General features: G+C 44.7%; 1 protein-coding gene across 2 annotated transcripts in view; it reads left to right on the forward strand.

Annotated features, from left to right (window-relative positions):
* Window positions 1-723: 723 nt before the first annotated feature.
* MPPED2 (metallophosphoesterase domain containing 2) overlaps window positions 724-15,861 on the forward strand; it is a 98,648-nt gene continuing 83,510 nt past the window's right edge. Inside the window, exons 1-2 of one of the 2 annotated variants that reach the window (XM_084287636.1) lie at window positions 724-841; window positions 5,018-5,261. In XM_084287636.1, the coding sequence (XP_084143762.1) occupies window positions 5,134-5,261 (128 nt within the window). In that variant the 5' untranslated portion in view covers window positions 724-841; window positions 5,018-5,133. Of the gene's footprint in view, window positions 842-1,395; window positions 1,437-5,017; window positions 5,262-15,861 lie in introns of those variants that run through there. The other variant, XM_084287637.1, reaches the window with a different exon arrangement.

Below are 15,861 nucleotides of genomic sequence, written 5' to 3' on the forward strand. Positions count from 1 at the left end.
TTTTTTTTCCGTCAGCTCCTTTTGGCTGTTTTTCCCTTGCCCTCTGCGGCTGTGGAGAAGTCTCCCTTCCCATTTGTTTCTGGGAAGTAGGAACCCCAACACGGCTCCTCTCCACTTCTTCACTTTGTCCCTGTTGCGGCTCTTGCCACAAAATGTGGATTTTGAAAGGAAAAAAAAAAAAAAAAGGAAACAAACAAACAAAAAAAACACCAGCAGGCTCCCTGAACACGCAGAAACCCCCTGCTTACCCTCATCCCAAAGGGTATCGCTGCCGGGCGCTGCTTTTTCCCTCCCGGCGGCCGAGCTTGGCTCAGCCACCTCAGGAGCCGGCTGCGGGGAGGCGCTGCCCGCCCGGAGCCCCGCGGGGGGCTGTGGGGCCGCTGCCCCTCACCCTACATCGCCCCCCAGGGTTGGGGCTGGGGTCGAGCCCCGGGGCCCGGCCGCTGCTCGGGGCGGCCTGTGCGGCCGGGCTGGGCGGGGGGAGGCTGTGCCGCACTTGGGAAATGGAAATGCAGCAGCGATTCCTCCCTCCCTCCCTCTCTCCCTGCCTCCTTCCCTGCCTGCCTGCCCGGGGGGGTGAAGTGCAAGGCGGCGGGAGGAGCCGTGTGTGTGTGTGTGTGTGTGTGTGTGTGTGTGTGTGTGCGTGCGAGCAGCGCTCCGTGGCCGCCGTGTTTCCTGGTGCCTGCTCCCTGACCCCAGTGGCAGCCCCGCTCACTGCACCGCGCCCGGCCCCGCTCCCGGCCTCCTCCCTCAGCCCCGGCCTCGGGCAGCGCCGAGGGCTCAGCCCCAGGCTCTGCCCCCGCCGCCCCATGGAGCGGCCCCGCCGCCCGCAGGGAAGAAGGTGAGCGGGGACCGGGGGGGGGGGTGGTTGGGGCTGGGAGGCACAAAGCGCCGGGTTACAAAGCGGCGGGGCCGTGCCACCGGCGGCTGCGGGGGGGCGGCTCCAGCCTCATGCACACAATGACCGGGGCGAGCCCGGCGTGACCGCCCCCGAGCCGGGTCGGGGCGAGCCGGGGGTGCGCGGCGGCGCTGAACCGGCCCTGCCCGGGCCGTGCCCCCGCTGCCCTCCGCGCCCGGAGGGGAGGCCAGGCCGAGCCGAGCTGGCAGCCGGCCCCCCCCCGGTGTCCCCGTCCCCCTCCCCAGGCGGTGCAGCCCCGCTGTATGGACGGGGGGACACACACACACACACACACAGCGCTGCAAACTTTGCTCGCAGCAGCCGGCGCGGAGCGGAGCCGCGGGGATGGCGAGGCGGGGGCAGGGCAGAGCCCCGCAGAGCCGGGCTGGGGGCGCGGGGCGGGGGCTGCGGCACACGCCGGGACGGGGCCGCGCCGGAGCCATTGGCCGCCCGCAGCCATCAATCAGCGGGGGGCGAGCCCGGAGCCCCGCGGGGCCGCGGCCGGGGCGGCCCCGGGAGCCCCAAGCGGCGGCCGGAGGTGTGGGGAGCGGCCGGGGCCCGGCGGGGAGGGCGGGGGGGGGGGGCGAAGCGGGGCCGGCCCCCCGGGCTGGGGGGCTGGGGAGGGGGGAGGAGAAGGGGAGAGAAGGCGCGGCCCCCGCTGCCGTGCCCGGGCGGCCGGGGGCTGGAGCCCGGAGTTGGGCGCTAAGTGCGGCCGGGGAGCGCCGCCGGGGCGAGCGGTAACGAGGGGGGGGCGGCGGGGCCGGGGCCGGGGCTGGGGTTGGGGTTGGGGCTGTGCCGGCAGCCGGGGGGGCCGGGGAGGCACCGCTCTTGCAGCCGAGGGGGGTGCGGTGCTCGCAGCGTGCGCCTCCATGGCTGTGCGCGGAGCCTGCGCGGGCAGTGCGCCCGGGGATGCAGCCCCGCGCTCCGAAACGACCCCTCGGGGCATAGATCGCCTTCGGGTCCCGCTAGCCTGCTGTAAAAGGAGCTGCCCCTAAGTTTGTGCCGGCCCTTGTATGGGGAAAGAGGCTCGCAGCGGTTCGCACCTCGAAAAGCGAGCGGATTTATACAATAGCGCATCTCGCTGTCAGTCCAAACCCACGCTGGAAAATGATTGTTGCAGCCGGGGTAAGCTGTGCGTGGGGAGCCGCAGCGGGCTGCGATTGTTTACGTGGGGTTTCAGGCCGGTTGTTCGTAATCCAGCGTTAGCATATCGAGTGTGTAAAATTGTTTCACTTGACAGATGTGAGAAATAATGCGACTTCCATTCTTTGCTACTCGTCTCTTGCATGTAATCGTCGAAGAGTGATTGCCTTTGGAGAAAGAATGGTAGCGATGCAAAGTAGCCTTTTTGGTTGTTTGTTTGTTTGTTTTTAAAACCCTGGGCCTAAAATATATTTAAAGTTGAGAAACATTCAGGTCCTTTTTGCTATTTTCTTCAGAGAGCTCATTAAAGAAGGTATTAATTAGGCACTTCTGCTAGGTGGGCTGTAGTACGAAATAGTGCACTACAGGGAATGTAGAGAATTGACACAGAAGTCAGCTACTTTTTTTCCAGTCCGGCGTTTGTTGTTGAATTTCATTTTAAAAAGATGCTTTGCTTGGCTTTGTCTTGATTCAAGTAGAGAGGTTTATTCTCAAGATTAAAGACTGGCATAGTGGGAAGCAATTGTAGCTTATATGCTTAAAATCATACAAAAGTCAACTTTAAAGTATCTAATAGAGCTATTCGAATATCCTCTTATCATTTGTTTTATGCCGGCTGTGGTAATTTCCTTCTGTAACACAAAGGTTATAAACCTTGTAAAAACGCTTATTGTCTTTATGTATGATTCACTCTTACAAACAAATTGGATTTCTTTTTTCCCAATGAGTGAACTATAATGTAAAACTTAATGCTCTGACCTTTCTTACACTAGATTACTGAAAATAGTGTGATTTAGCTTTTCTGAAAGTCCAGGCATATTTTTGTTGTTGCTTTAACATGTTATTCTATATAGTAGCTTTTAATTGCAGAAATATAACATGGATGCGTAATTTTCATACCACTTAATTTATGCAAACGCTGAAGTTCTTGCTGCCTAAAAGAAAAACTTATTTTTTTTTCCTGGGAGCTTTGATGGCGAGCATTCTTGTTAATGACAGTCATTTCTCCAACAGGAAGATGTTTTCATTTGTATTTACTTTTCAGTGCAGGGCAATTATGCTGTTCTGTGTTGCACACTCCTCGTAGTTTGTATCTCAAAAGAATTACAGTGCTTGGAACAGGACTGCAATTTGAAGCAGGTGTTGTGTTTTACTGTTATGCAAAATAACACTGAAATATAATTGTAAGGGAAATTAAGGAAACAGCTGCAAACCTGGTATGGTAACCACCACATTACGATTCGGAAGCAGTTGTTGCAGATATCTTAAAACACGGCCGAGATTTAGTTGAATAAAGCTCACCTTGCTGATTTTTTCCCCCTGAAACTATTGTGCTTGGTTTTAGGAGAGTGGGTTAGTGCAAAGGCCAGACCACAACCTTAGTTACTGAGATGGACTGACTGGCTCAGCAATGGCTCGGTTTTTAAATGGGAACTTCATGGCTGAGTTTCATCTTGCGTTAAAAAAAAAAAATAATAAAGAAGATGAGGAATAGAACCCAATTACTGGAATGAAGGTTGCCGAATGTCTTAACCCAGCTAACATATGGAAGCCTACGTAGGCCTGAGGTTGTAAAATAATAAAATAAATGGCCTATAGCAGGCCATCTGCCATTTGCAGGGCATTTTTATTGTACTTCATGCCAAACTGGAAATTAGTCTTTGTATTAAAAATATATTTTGAGTACAAATCAAAGATTCCAAATGTTTAATGCTACACATGGCAAACACATTTCGATCTGGGAGCTAAGAGAAGTCCAGGAATATCACACTGGAAAAACATTGCTTAGTTTGATGCCCAGGGATCAAATCATCCTCTTTTTCTTATCTCTTTGTCTTTCCAGCAAGTGCTGGCTTAGTTTTATAAAGTACGCGCTAGATATAAAAATGTTGCTATTGTGTGAAGCAACTAAAGAGCAGATCGAGTGATATGGGGTGCGATAATTTCACTGAAGTCGTGGCAGCGATGGTAGTGTGCAGCAGCTGAGGGTCTACCTCATGAGCAATGCTTTTAAAGAGTTGCTCGTCTTGAAAGTATTCTTCAAATACAAGCAGATCAATTTTCACAAAGTCCTTCCGAAGGCAGGCAGCTGAGGTAACCTTAGTTTATCGATTCAAGAAATTGAGACTCAAATTGTGTGTGGGGAACTCGACAGAGATCAGATTTGGGGAGTTGCTGGCTCTTCAGCTTATCCTTTTATTGTAGAAGGCTTCCAGCCATAGTGCAAAATTATATTTAAGAGCACTTGGAAGAAGTGAAAGATCAGGATGCCTGTAGAGGCAAAAAACCTTTCTTTCATCGTATGCAGAAATAGTTGTGCATGAAATTGCTCTGAAATTTACTGGACAAATCATTTCTGTCTGATGATGAATCCAAACCAGTTTCATTGCTAGTGGACTGTAACGTGGTCATTCTGTTGGGTGTTGCCTAGATGTTAGCCTTGCTGCAGGCAGATAAATACATTGATGCAAAGGTATTTGAATGCACCTTTTGCTGTGCAACTGTAGGTTTTTCTGCCTTGAGTCGGCTTCCCCAAAGTCCGTCAGATGTAACTCATTTTGTAAAGCTAAAACAGGGCCTTGAAAACAAGTGTGTGTATTTGCGGAAAGCCATTTGTCCTTCAGGAAACTAGGTCCACTTGTTAATTTTCATGGTTGCAATTAGCACAAGATGTTACTTAAAATAAAGGATAGTAAATACAGAGTACTTAAGTGGGGCTTTCCACACAGATGGATTTCTAGTAAATAAAGCCTTATTTTAAGTATTATTATTTTTTTTAAATCTATGTAATAGTGATGGAGTTAAACGATGAAGGGGTGAATACAGTAGTGAATAGTAACGCATAGTGTTGGGTGGTGTGTACATAAAAATAAAGAAAAAAAAAACCTCTGGAAAGGGGGAGAGGACAGAGTAATGGCTGTGCCTGCTTATGTCTCCTTCAAGGTTTTAGCAGTATGCGCTGTTCTCTCCTCACAGAGGTCTGCGGCGTTGATGAGGAGCTGCTGGGATTTGGGAGCTGCCGGGAACACAATGCCCTGCCCCGCTCTTGGCCTTGGGAAGCTGTGAATTGCTCATGTCCATAAGGAGGAAGGATGGCTCATGGAATTCCTTCACAAGGCAAAGTTACCATAACGGTGGATGAGTACAGCTCCAACCCAACGCAGGCGTTTACACACTACAACATTAATCAGAGCAGGTTCCAGCCTCCACATGTGCATATGTAAGTATTACTAACGTTGCCTCTGTGTGTGTGTGTGTGTGCGTGTGCTTAAATGGAGAACTGCTGCTGAAGGAGTGGGCTGAAAACTGGAAAAATTGGTTAGTCACGTTAGCTCATAGGCAAAATGGCTATCGGCTTTCCGCATAGCATGCGGGAGAAGTCCTGCTCCATCAGCTCCTGGAGGAAAGCTGTGTCCCGACTTCCAGAAGCGTCCCTCGGCGAGGTTCGGCGGGGTACTGTACGGTTTCTGAAACTTGGCACTTCGCTGATCGCACTGTAACTTGCCTGAGGGACCCACGGCTTGAAAATTTCAGCTCCCTTCCCCCGCCCCTTACACTCAGCTGCGAAATAGGCCTAATTGGGACTAATTGTCCCCCCTGATCACTGAGCCCTTTGTCCTCCTGGTTGTGAGGGGAACGTGTGCCGCATGCTGCGCTCCACGCAAGCCAGGGCACAAAGGAGTGGGAGCCTGCTGAACAATTGCTCCCAAGAAATACAAATACTGTGGTAAAATAACGGGCATGGCCTGAACTGAAACCACCACAAGCATGGGAAGTGGCGAGCTCTGGGCCGCCTTACCTCACCTTGTTATTCTTGGGCATTGTGTGACTGGCGAGATCGCTCTGCTGCCCGCACCTAGGCACAATGGTTCCTGTTAAGCTAAGCACCGGCTTTAAGTCTGAATTTCCTTCCCATTGTTTCGTAGGTTTGATCTTTATCAGTTATTTCTGTTAAGGTTCTTTTTCTTTTAACATTAATAGAGTGAAAAGCACTTGAAACTAAAACAAAGAGGACATCTCTTGACCTCCTGTGTGCCATTGTTAGTCAGGATTTTGAATGATGTCACACTATTGAATTTGATAAGGATTTTGCATAATAAGAGTGAAAAAAGTTGTAGGGTACTTCATTGCATTTTTGTTATGTAGAAGCCTACCGGAAGAGTCACAATGTAGGAGTTCAGCACCTTCTAATAGGATTTCATGTGGTTACAATCTTCCGTAAAGGAATTTTCCCGAGGAAGGATGCTGGAGGCTCTGTTGTGCATGTGACTGAAAAAGTTTCTTCATTAATTAATTTGATTTATTGCTGCCGAGATGCTGTAACTCTGCCTTTAGGAATATTTCCATTTCTTATTCACTGTTCAGATCTTTTGTCAGCAAATTTCTATTGCGAGTTTTGCACTCCAGACTGCACTTCTGACTGACGTTAAGCACAAATTCTGTGGAGAGAATGAATTCAGAGCAAACAATAGAGATTTAGAAAGCAGTTTTAAAGAACCCCTCCTTATTGACAACTGACTTCAGTGGGAGCTGGTTTTAGGACCAACTAAGTGTGGTGTTCAGCATTTGAAGAATTATTTGCGCTTTGGTTCAAAAATGCACAAATAACTATACAACCACCTCCCTAATAACTTGTGTATGTCTTAAATGGTATTGATTTGACAGACATTTTCAAAAATGTTTTACTTGTTTAGAGAAGTTGTACACTTGACAAATGCCGAAGCTCTAAAGTACAGCATCGTGACACTATTTAAAAAAAGAGTAACTGAAATACTGCAGCATTCTTAAATTCCTTAGTTTGGTTTCAAGGGTGTGGCATATGATCTTTTGGTCTCCCTCTCTTAAAAGAGAGATGAGAACTTGAATGAAAGAAGATTAGTCTGAAAGAGTTGGATCAAAGAAAATGTTGCAGTACAGGAGGTGAGTTGGGGTGTAGGTCTGGATAGCAAATTATGGGTTTTGGAAAACCTCTTGAGGAAAAAGATGATAGGATCATATTGAGGGTCTAGAGTTACGGGCAGACGAAAGCAAGAAATGAAGATACGACTAAGGGTAGGGGTTTGTGTGATGGTAAGAACAGAGTTATTCCTGAGTCGGAAAATTTAGAGCATGTTGTACGTTCAGAGGGGGGACAGGGTCCTTACTTGCTCCCAGTGTTTTATAATGGAAGAAGCATTGTGCATATTTCTGAGAGAAGATACCAAATAAGAAACTCTGAACAGAAAATGAGTAAAAGCAATATTGACAAAGAAACCATGATCTATTTTTTTATCATGTTGTACCTTTGCTAATGCCACATTGCTGCAGTTGCCAGGATTGTTTTCTATTTTGCTATCTGAAGGTAATGCATGCACATTTATTTATTTATTTATTTTTTAAGAAGAAGTTTGAGGAGGTCTTCTTCCGGTGAAAAAATAATTTAAAAATCTCGGAGTATTGAGAAATGAGTAAAACAACATAGAAACCGAGTGCTATGACATGTATGTAAATAGTGGGGCAATCTATTGCTGCAAGGCCCTGTTGCAAACCATAAATGAGTGGCTGGATGCAGTTTAAGGACATCGTTATTTCCTAAAGGAATTAATTTCTTAAAAAGTCTTTTTTTTTAATGCATATGCATCTTCACATGCAAAGGCAGGAACTGGATTCTTGGCATATATTGAGTCATTTCTGTCTCTAGTATTCATTGGGCCAGATTCTTATCTCACATGAAGTAAATTAAAAGTCTTGGAATATCACCAGTGTAAAACTGATGTTTAAAGAAATCCTGGAATTAGACTTCCTGTTCCCTGAGGCGTATCCTTTCTCCTGCTTTCATTTAGTGCCTTTCACATGATAGTGTCATGTAGTTTAATCAGCAGGGATATGGTTGTCTTTTTGCTGTCTTTATATGTATTTTTACACTAGCGTTTCTCTGTGAACCCCTTTAAGCGTGCCATCAGGTAAATATCAGTATCTTAAAGCTCCCTGTGCTTAGCCTGGCAGACAGTAGTTTTGTGAGTTACTTGGACTCTGCTGTAGTACAAATTTTATATCATTTTGTCCAGCCTTTCTATTTTATTTCTGTACTAATTAATGTTTGAGCAGGTGCTGTGAAGACAATTTTTACTGTAAGTTTATTTTGGCTAAAGAGATACCATCTTAAATTTTTGAACGTCTTGAGGCGATGCCCCCACCCGCAGGTTTCCCTAATTGTCTGAAGATGTTATTAAATGTTTGCATTTGAATATTTTCACTTAGTTTTAATTAACTGCACTACCTTAGTTCCCTGTTTTAAAGGGCAGGTGTTAAATAATAACAAGGATAATGCACCTTTCTTGGCTTCTTAATGGTTAGTATTCTTCAGGATGTCTTTGTACTCCCCCATTTTTTGTTAGGAAAATGCCTCTTGCTCCTTCGGTGTGGTGCTGCCCTCTCTGTTCTGCAGCACGACTGACTTAGAGGGCTTCAGAATGAGACTCTACAACTTTCCAGTAATCACCACAGTGGATCTTTAAACCATTTTAATTTAGCAGAAATCAGTGTGGCTTGGTTTTGCAGAACCTTCCCATCTCACCTTTTCCTCCTCCCCCAGGCCAGTGGAAAGAAGCTGAGACGAAAATGGGACAAACCTGAATTGAAAATAGTTTGCTTAAGTTCAAATCATAGGGAAGAACCTTCCTGTCGGGTACAACATCTAATCACTTTCAGGGAAAAAAGGGGAGAGTGAAATAAACATCTTGGATTTGTGGTAGGAAACGCCTCTTTTGATGGGCTCTGCTGCTGCTGGTAGGCGTGCTGTGAAGGTGAGCCAGCTGTAGCCCAAGCTGCTGCAGGCCCATCCATTTAGAAGTCTTCTAATTAAGTTCATTAGCTTTCCTCAGACTTCACCAGAATGGCTTAGTGGCTTGTTTTTAGGATTCTCTGAGTGTACGTTAGTACTCCGGGACGGTTTAAGTTCAGTGCTAGGGGAGTAAGAAAGAAAGAGGTTTCAGTGCAAGAGGAAGTCTTCGAAATGAGTTTATTCACGCGCGGAGATGCGTTGAACAATCTGTAACTATATAATTTTATTGCCTTTTCTGTACTAGAGCAATTCCCTCCGTGAATATTCTTACTTTAAAATAGAGTATAAACATAGCATTTTATGTTAGTAGAACTTTATATATAGTTGAATAAAGTACATAAATGTGTGAACGTATGTGAACGTGAGATATAATAATGGTAGTAATATAAAAGTGTGGCTGTATAGTCACAGAAGAAAAAACTTTCAACTGTGGCAAAGCCTTAAACAGTTAAAACTCCAAGATCTTACCAGACTACTGACCTTGACAGATAGGATCTTGCAGATTTTTTTCTCTCGGGGAAACCATCCTGCATTTAATGGGTTTTATAAACTCCCAGTGAGATTAGCAGAAAATGTGTGTGTTCTGTTGGTTATGTTCTTAACTTTTCATTCATAAAAGGTGTGTGATATTCGGGGGGCGTGGGGAAAGACTGACACTAGTAGAACATGGACTTGTTTGATGTTTATAGAATAGCGGAGTCTGTACATGTAATAATATTGGTTGAGAAAATACAGATATTCAGTCTAAGCTATCTGTCTATTACCTTGTGTGGCTGGGCTCGTTATTTCAGGTGATATTGAGGTGATGAGGGAATCACAGCTTTGGTGCTGACTGTTGCTCTCAGTAAAATAACGTTTCTTACAAAAGCATATGTAGCTTCTGAGCACTGTAGTTGCTTTTCACTGCTTTTCCAAAAAAGTTGAAAAAACTTTACTGCCACCAAACAAATGATATTTAAGCTCTGATACTGGAAACAGGAGTACATTGAACAAGTGTTGTTAAAACTTGAGCCTTACTTCTGTTTCACAGTGATTTTTACGGGGCCTTTGGCTCACCATTAGCTTACCTTGGTGCAGATTGAGTCTCCCATCCCTCGCTGGTCCCTCGGTGGATGCTGAAAAGCAGCAGTTCACAATGTGGTGCATTAAGTAAAACAAACCTGTTTTTCTTAGCCCACCAAGCAGACAGCAGCAGCCATTCAGCAGCTGCCTCTGAAGCAGCTGAGCTCTCCCTGCGCCAGTGGGGATTCCAGCAGAAAAGAGGGGAGGACAGCTGTAGGTGAGAATCCTTACAGCTGTCCCAAAATAAATAGTCCCCACTCAAGAAGAGGACCATTAACTGATTGCATTTTCTAGAACAATGGAAGCTGAGTTGCAAAGATGCTAATTTTAATTGTCATTAAGAAAATGTTTCGCTGGAGCGTGTGCATGTGTCTGTGTCTCTGTGGGCTTAAATAATGGAAGATTTCTATTGATCTTAATGATTTTAAATGACGTATTTTGCAAAATCTGAGCATAAGATACATTCTCAATTTAAATTTCAGATGCAAAATGAAAAACTTATTTTCATGGGTGTACACTTTAATTACGTGTAAAGCCTTTTGAGATGCTTGAGTGGAGCATGCTGAAAGTGAGCATTGTGCAGAGGTGACGTATGGCATGCAGTTTTGTAATTAAAGCTCAAATTTAGCCCCCTTATACAGTGTTTATACAGTGCAGTCATATCATGCTAATCTCTCTTGAAGAATTGATTAAGTTTCTGACCTTTCTTTTTGTCACTGTAGAAAGGACCCATACCGACCTACCTTTAAAAATACTTTGACGTCCCTGGAAGACTGATGCTCTAAAAGTGCCAATATTATTTTAATAAATGTAGGACAGGTTTAAAATAATGTTTTGTCACCAGCTCTCTATCGGTTACTGTATTCCTGACGTAGGTTGTCCTAAGATGGAGGTGAGATCTGGTTTAAATGGGTGCTAAAGCCGCTGACGGCCCGTGCTGGTCTCCACACCTACTGCAGTCATCCAGGGTCGCAATCGGGCATTCCTTCGACTTCCTCATTGACAAAATCATGTTCCCAGGACAGCACGTTGTAGGGTCAGTCTAGCCCCTGTGGTAAACCCTGAGAGGGAGAAAGAAAGCGGTGTGTTTTTTATGCACACGTACGTTAACATTCTTTCATGCTGTATTAATTGTGCAAAGAAGCCTTTGGTAACAAGGCTGTTATTAGTAAGTCCTCGTTCCATTAGCTGAGCACTACAAATGGAAATTTTCATTATATGGTCTGATTCTACATTACGGTCTTTCCCATGTCGTTGCTCCAGTGTTCAGTCATAATGAGTGACAGTGGGCTCTGGGAGTCACGGTTATTCACAGCACACAATTAGTCCTTATCTTCCAGGGGGTTTGTGGTGTGATCTGACCAAGAATGCTTTTTGCAGTAGTGGTACCCCGGGATCCTGTGCCTGAGGGGAACTGCTCACCGAGGGAGCGCTGTGAGGTAGGTTGACAATGTTGTGATTAAACACCTCATGATCACAACATTGCACTGTCACGGGCAGCGTGTCAACTTCATTTAAAAATGTAGGGCAGTATGGAAATGAAGGCAGCGGGCTGTAGGTTAACACCTGAAAGGTGAGGGTGTCACCTGGTTGGTGAAACAACCTCGAGAGCATAGATTTCTTTCCAGTCAGGGAGTCAAGACTTCACAAACTTTTCAGGCCCATCTTTGTTTTGGCCTCATGGTTTTCACCTAGTGGCAGAACAAGGCCAGCCCTGCCGTGTTCCCGGTGACAGGTGGCTGTTGGAAGCCCAGGGAAAGTGCCACACCTACCTGTGACACATCTTGTTGGTTTATTTTACAAATCCTTGTTTGACTATCCGGCTAGACAAATAAACAAAATGAAAGCCCTGCAAACAGTGCAGATTTAGAGGTTTATGTTAGATGTTAAGTGACTATACGCAGCTTATTTGCTTATGTTTGATATGGGAGTATGTCAAATAACGGTGGTGAACATGGACTTTGTACTGAACGTTGCACAGATACCTTGGAGTTTCCATTTCTGATCTCGAGCTGCTGTAAGTGGCTCTAGGAGTAGAGTCAATTGCCAAGCATGGGTATGTGTACAAAAATTTGGGAACAAAGGAGTCAGGGGTCAGCATGTTTCCTTCAGAAACAGAGCATTTGATGAGTTTTGGTTTAGAACTCTGTAAAATGTCTCGGCATAACGTGAGACAGTAGATGCACTTCAGCACAGCTGAAATTCAGAGAGGCAGGGAGATTTCTTTGAAAGATGCATCTCTTACAGTGAGCTGTGGATTTGAAGAAATAATAAAGTTTGGTGTAGGGGTTACCTGTGTAGTCACAAGCAGTGAGTGCTAGCTGAAAGAGCTGAATGTCAGTCTGGTATGGAAAAATCATTCCCTTTTATTTCACACCAGGTTTTTCCAGGTCCCTAGAAATGATTCCAGTGAGTTGTCAGCTTTGGTCCTGGAAGCGTTGGCTTGTTGTTCCCAGTGGTTTGAACTGTGCTTGGCATCTACGGTTGTAGTTTCATGGACTTCATCGTGACTGCTTCTGCTTGCAGAAGGCCTCCTACTGGCTTTCTCATCTTCTTCTGTGTTGTGTATGTGCAGAGCAGTGCCAAATAGAAGAAGGAGATAATTTTGCCTGCATATGTACCTTCATGTGTTTCATAGAAGGTATTTCAGAAGATACAAAGAGCTTTTTTTTTTTTTTCTAATGGCATTTGAAGATTCAGGTCATGCCTGTTTACTCTCAGTTTTAATATGGGCTGTTAGGATTGCAATTTTTAGGTCTTGTTTATTGCAGAGGGCAAGTTTTTGTGATACCGAGTTTGGTTGTTTTTAATTATAGAGTGAGGAGGCTGGGGCTAAAATGTGTATGTGTATAAAACACTGCAGTCAAAACACTTCTATCATGTAATAAATGTGACTAGACTTCATTTAATGATTTTTATGTTGACGTCTCTTTCAAACAAGAAGTCAGTGTATGATAGATAATCTTATACCCAGTAACGTGCACGGTGCTGGTGACATGCCAGGAGCGGTACCAAGTGGTAAGAGCAGAAAACTGCAAGCCTGGATTCTGAACAGTGAATGCTGGGTACCTCGAATTGTACCTTTTACTTCTCTCTTGAAAGGTTGACCACAAAGCTTGGTTTTATCCTCCACGCACCCGGAGGTTCCTCCCAGCACATCAGCTCTCTGTGTCCTGCATGCTGTGCAGCATGAAGGTCGGCCAAAACATAAACGCTGGTGGATGAGCATTGGTGTTGTATGCTGCTGCTGAAGCTTGCTGCTGGGGGCCAAGGAGGAAAGAAATGGTAGAGAGGATGGCTGAAGACCAAGTCAACCCCTAATCCCAGAATCTGGTCACCCTCTTCATAGCTCAGAGGGATCCAGCCCATTTCTTGTCCCGTAGTTCAGGCTATCAGCAGATAGGTAGCTCGCTAGGTGCGTACTCCCCATGGGCAGGGAAATGCCCCTGTTTTTATAGCGGGCATGTTTTCTACATACACATTATATTGAGGGGAGAGACAGGTAAGAAAATCACAACTCTCCTGTTTTTTACCAAAAGATTATTTAAACGATTGTGCTACGGTATCTTGTAAGATTTATTTGTGTCACACATCGAGGACTTCATATAACAAGAGCCCTTCTTCCTTGCATGCTGCTTGATGTAGGGCTGCAAAGATTCCAGGAGATGTTGGCAAGAAAAACCAGGACTCGAGGCTTGCTCATAGCAGAGTCCCCACTTACTGTACTGGGCATTAACTTCTCTCCAGCACATTAGACTTAAAAGCAGACAGCCATTAAGTGTAGCACTCCCTTCCCAGGAGGGCAGCAGATGGAGAGAGGATGGGGGAGGGAAGGAGAAAGGAGTATGATAGCGGGACTTTATCTGATGGATCTGTAAGCCAGGAAACTTGCTATTTACCACGTTTACAATTTCTCTGGTATAAGGAATTGAGTGTAGTGACTGGGAGCATCAGGGTCAGCACATTACTCCTAAATGTTTAGCTATTGTAGCATTTTATGGGAAGTAAAAGGTGCTGGTCCAGTTTATCTTCCCTCATGCTGATTTTATATAGGGAGCACAAAGGAAAAAGTCATTACTTTTTAATTACTCTAGGTTTCTTTGTTTCTGTAAGCACGTTCGCTTTTGGTTAGAATTACCAAAGGGTTCTCTTTCTCTCCTTTGAATGGTGAAGTAATTTTTGGGAAAATGAGAATTGGTCAGAATTGTAATTTTGTGCGGTCCAGCTTGTTAAGTAAAGTGGAGCCCAGTCCTATACTTTTTAAATGCAGGGCTCAGTGACGCTCTTACTGCTTCCAGAGGGGCAGTACCAGTTTCTTAGCTGCCAGGCTAAGTGACGCCCTCAACTTTAAGCTATGGTTCTTCAAGGATTACATTCCTCTGGTTGTTAATGGTGTGTAGGTATAAGATTGTGATAATTAAAATATATTAAAGAGAGAGGAAATTTTGTCTTTATGATTTGTTTGTTTTGTAAATTACAAATCAGCCAGGCGTTCACTTTTCCCTACTGGTGGAAAGGAAAGAAAAAATTAAAACTAAATAAACACAAAATTGCAAACATTTTATAAAGAACTCAGGTATAATCTCTGCAATTACTCTGAAGTTATGTATTTTTTTCATTTTTATTATATTTCTCTTGACATCAATGGGATTTTTCCATCATCCTTTTAAGCAATGCTCACAGCTTTGAAAGGAAGGCTTGTTTATAGGAACAACAAATTTGGTTCTGTTGTTATTATTCTATACCTTGAAAGTAAACATGTTCCCGCTTAGGACATGCTCTTTGGGTTCCTGAGGGAGAATTACGGCTGATACCGCATTCTTGGATCTTTTAGATGGCATTTTAATTGTTTGTACAAAGTTCTTGGATGGTTTTTCTGCTAGAAATGTTGCAGTATAATGAGGCTACACAGATGAAGTATTGCAATACAAGTTTCAGGCACCCTGCGAGAATTAAAATGATGATGATAATCCTCTAGGGGTGGTACGCGTGCTGTTTTTTTGTTTTGCTTTTTTCACTGTGACCTTTGACGTGTTTTGCTAGGCTGCTTTGCATTGCAGCTTTGTGAGTGCCACTATGTTAATGGAAGGATCACACGTACTGTTTGTCTCAGAACCTGATACATCAGCTTGGCAACAAAATGAAGACCTTTAGCTCTTAGAGTTTTCATCATTTATTGTTAGTTGTCTATTAGCATAAATTCTATGCCTTCAAGAAAAGAGGGTGTTTTTCAAGTGGATGTAAGTCTTGGTTTTCTCTGAGCCAGAGGAGAAAGGAAATCCTGATATCGGTTTCAAGGAAATTAAATGGTCTATTAGGAGGGTTTCATTTTGTTTTCAGGCTTGTTCATTTCAGTTGTCATTAATTCAGGGCATCTTTTCCAGAAAGGAATCCTTGCACTCAGGCTAGATTGGCAAGAGGAATATTAAGTTGAAAATTAACTTTGGATCACCTGGCTTTCTTGGTGGTCTGTTCATAGCATCATTTAATGCTGTGATACGCACGAGTCATCATTTTCAGTGAGTACTTCTCTTAGAGGGTTTTTAAGCCATCACTCTACAGAATGGGAAAGACCTTTTATGACTCGTCTTATTCAGCGTAGAGTTAAAAGGGGTAAACTGAAACACTGAGTGAGGAAGCTGGTAGAAGTTTTTCTGATTCAAATGAAATTGAGGTCTGGATGAGATTTGGTACAAGAAATGGTGATTTTTTGGATATCCAGTTATTAAGAGGCAATGCAGTTTCTTTAGGATCCAGACACTTGTCCAATAAAATGCAAGACAAATGTACCGGAGGTGACTAATGCAGTGGTGGTAAGCAGGAAGCAGAATAAATGGAAGACGAGAAACAGATAGCTGATCTCAAATACTCGGGACTAACCAGAGATAAGAAGTTGGCCTAAAGTATAGTTCTCAGCACACCTTGCAGCTGTATC

The sequence above is a fragment of the Netta rufina genome, assembly GCF_964035555.1.
Source record: "Netta rufina genome assembly, chromosome: 5".
NCBI lineage: Eukaryota > Metazoa > Chordata > Aves > Anseriformes > Anatidae > Netta > Netta rufina.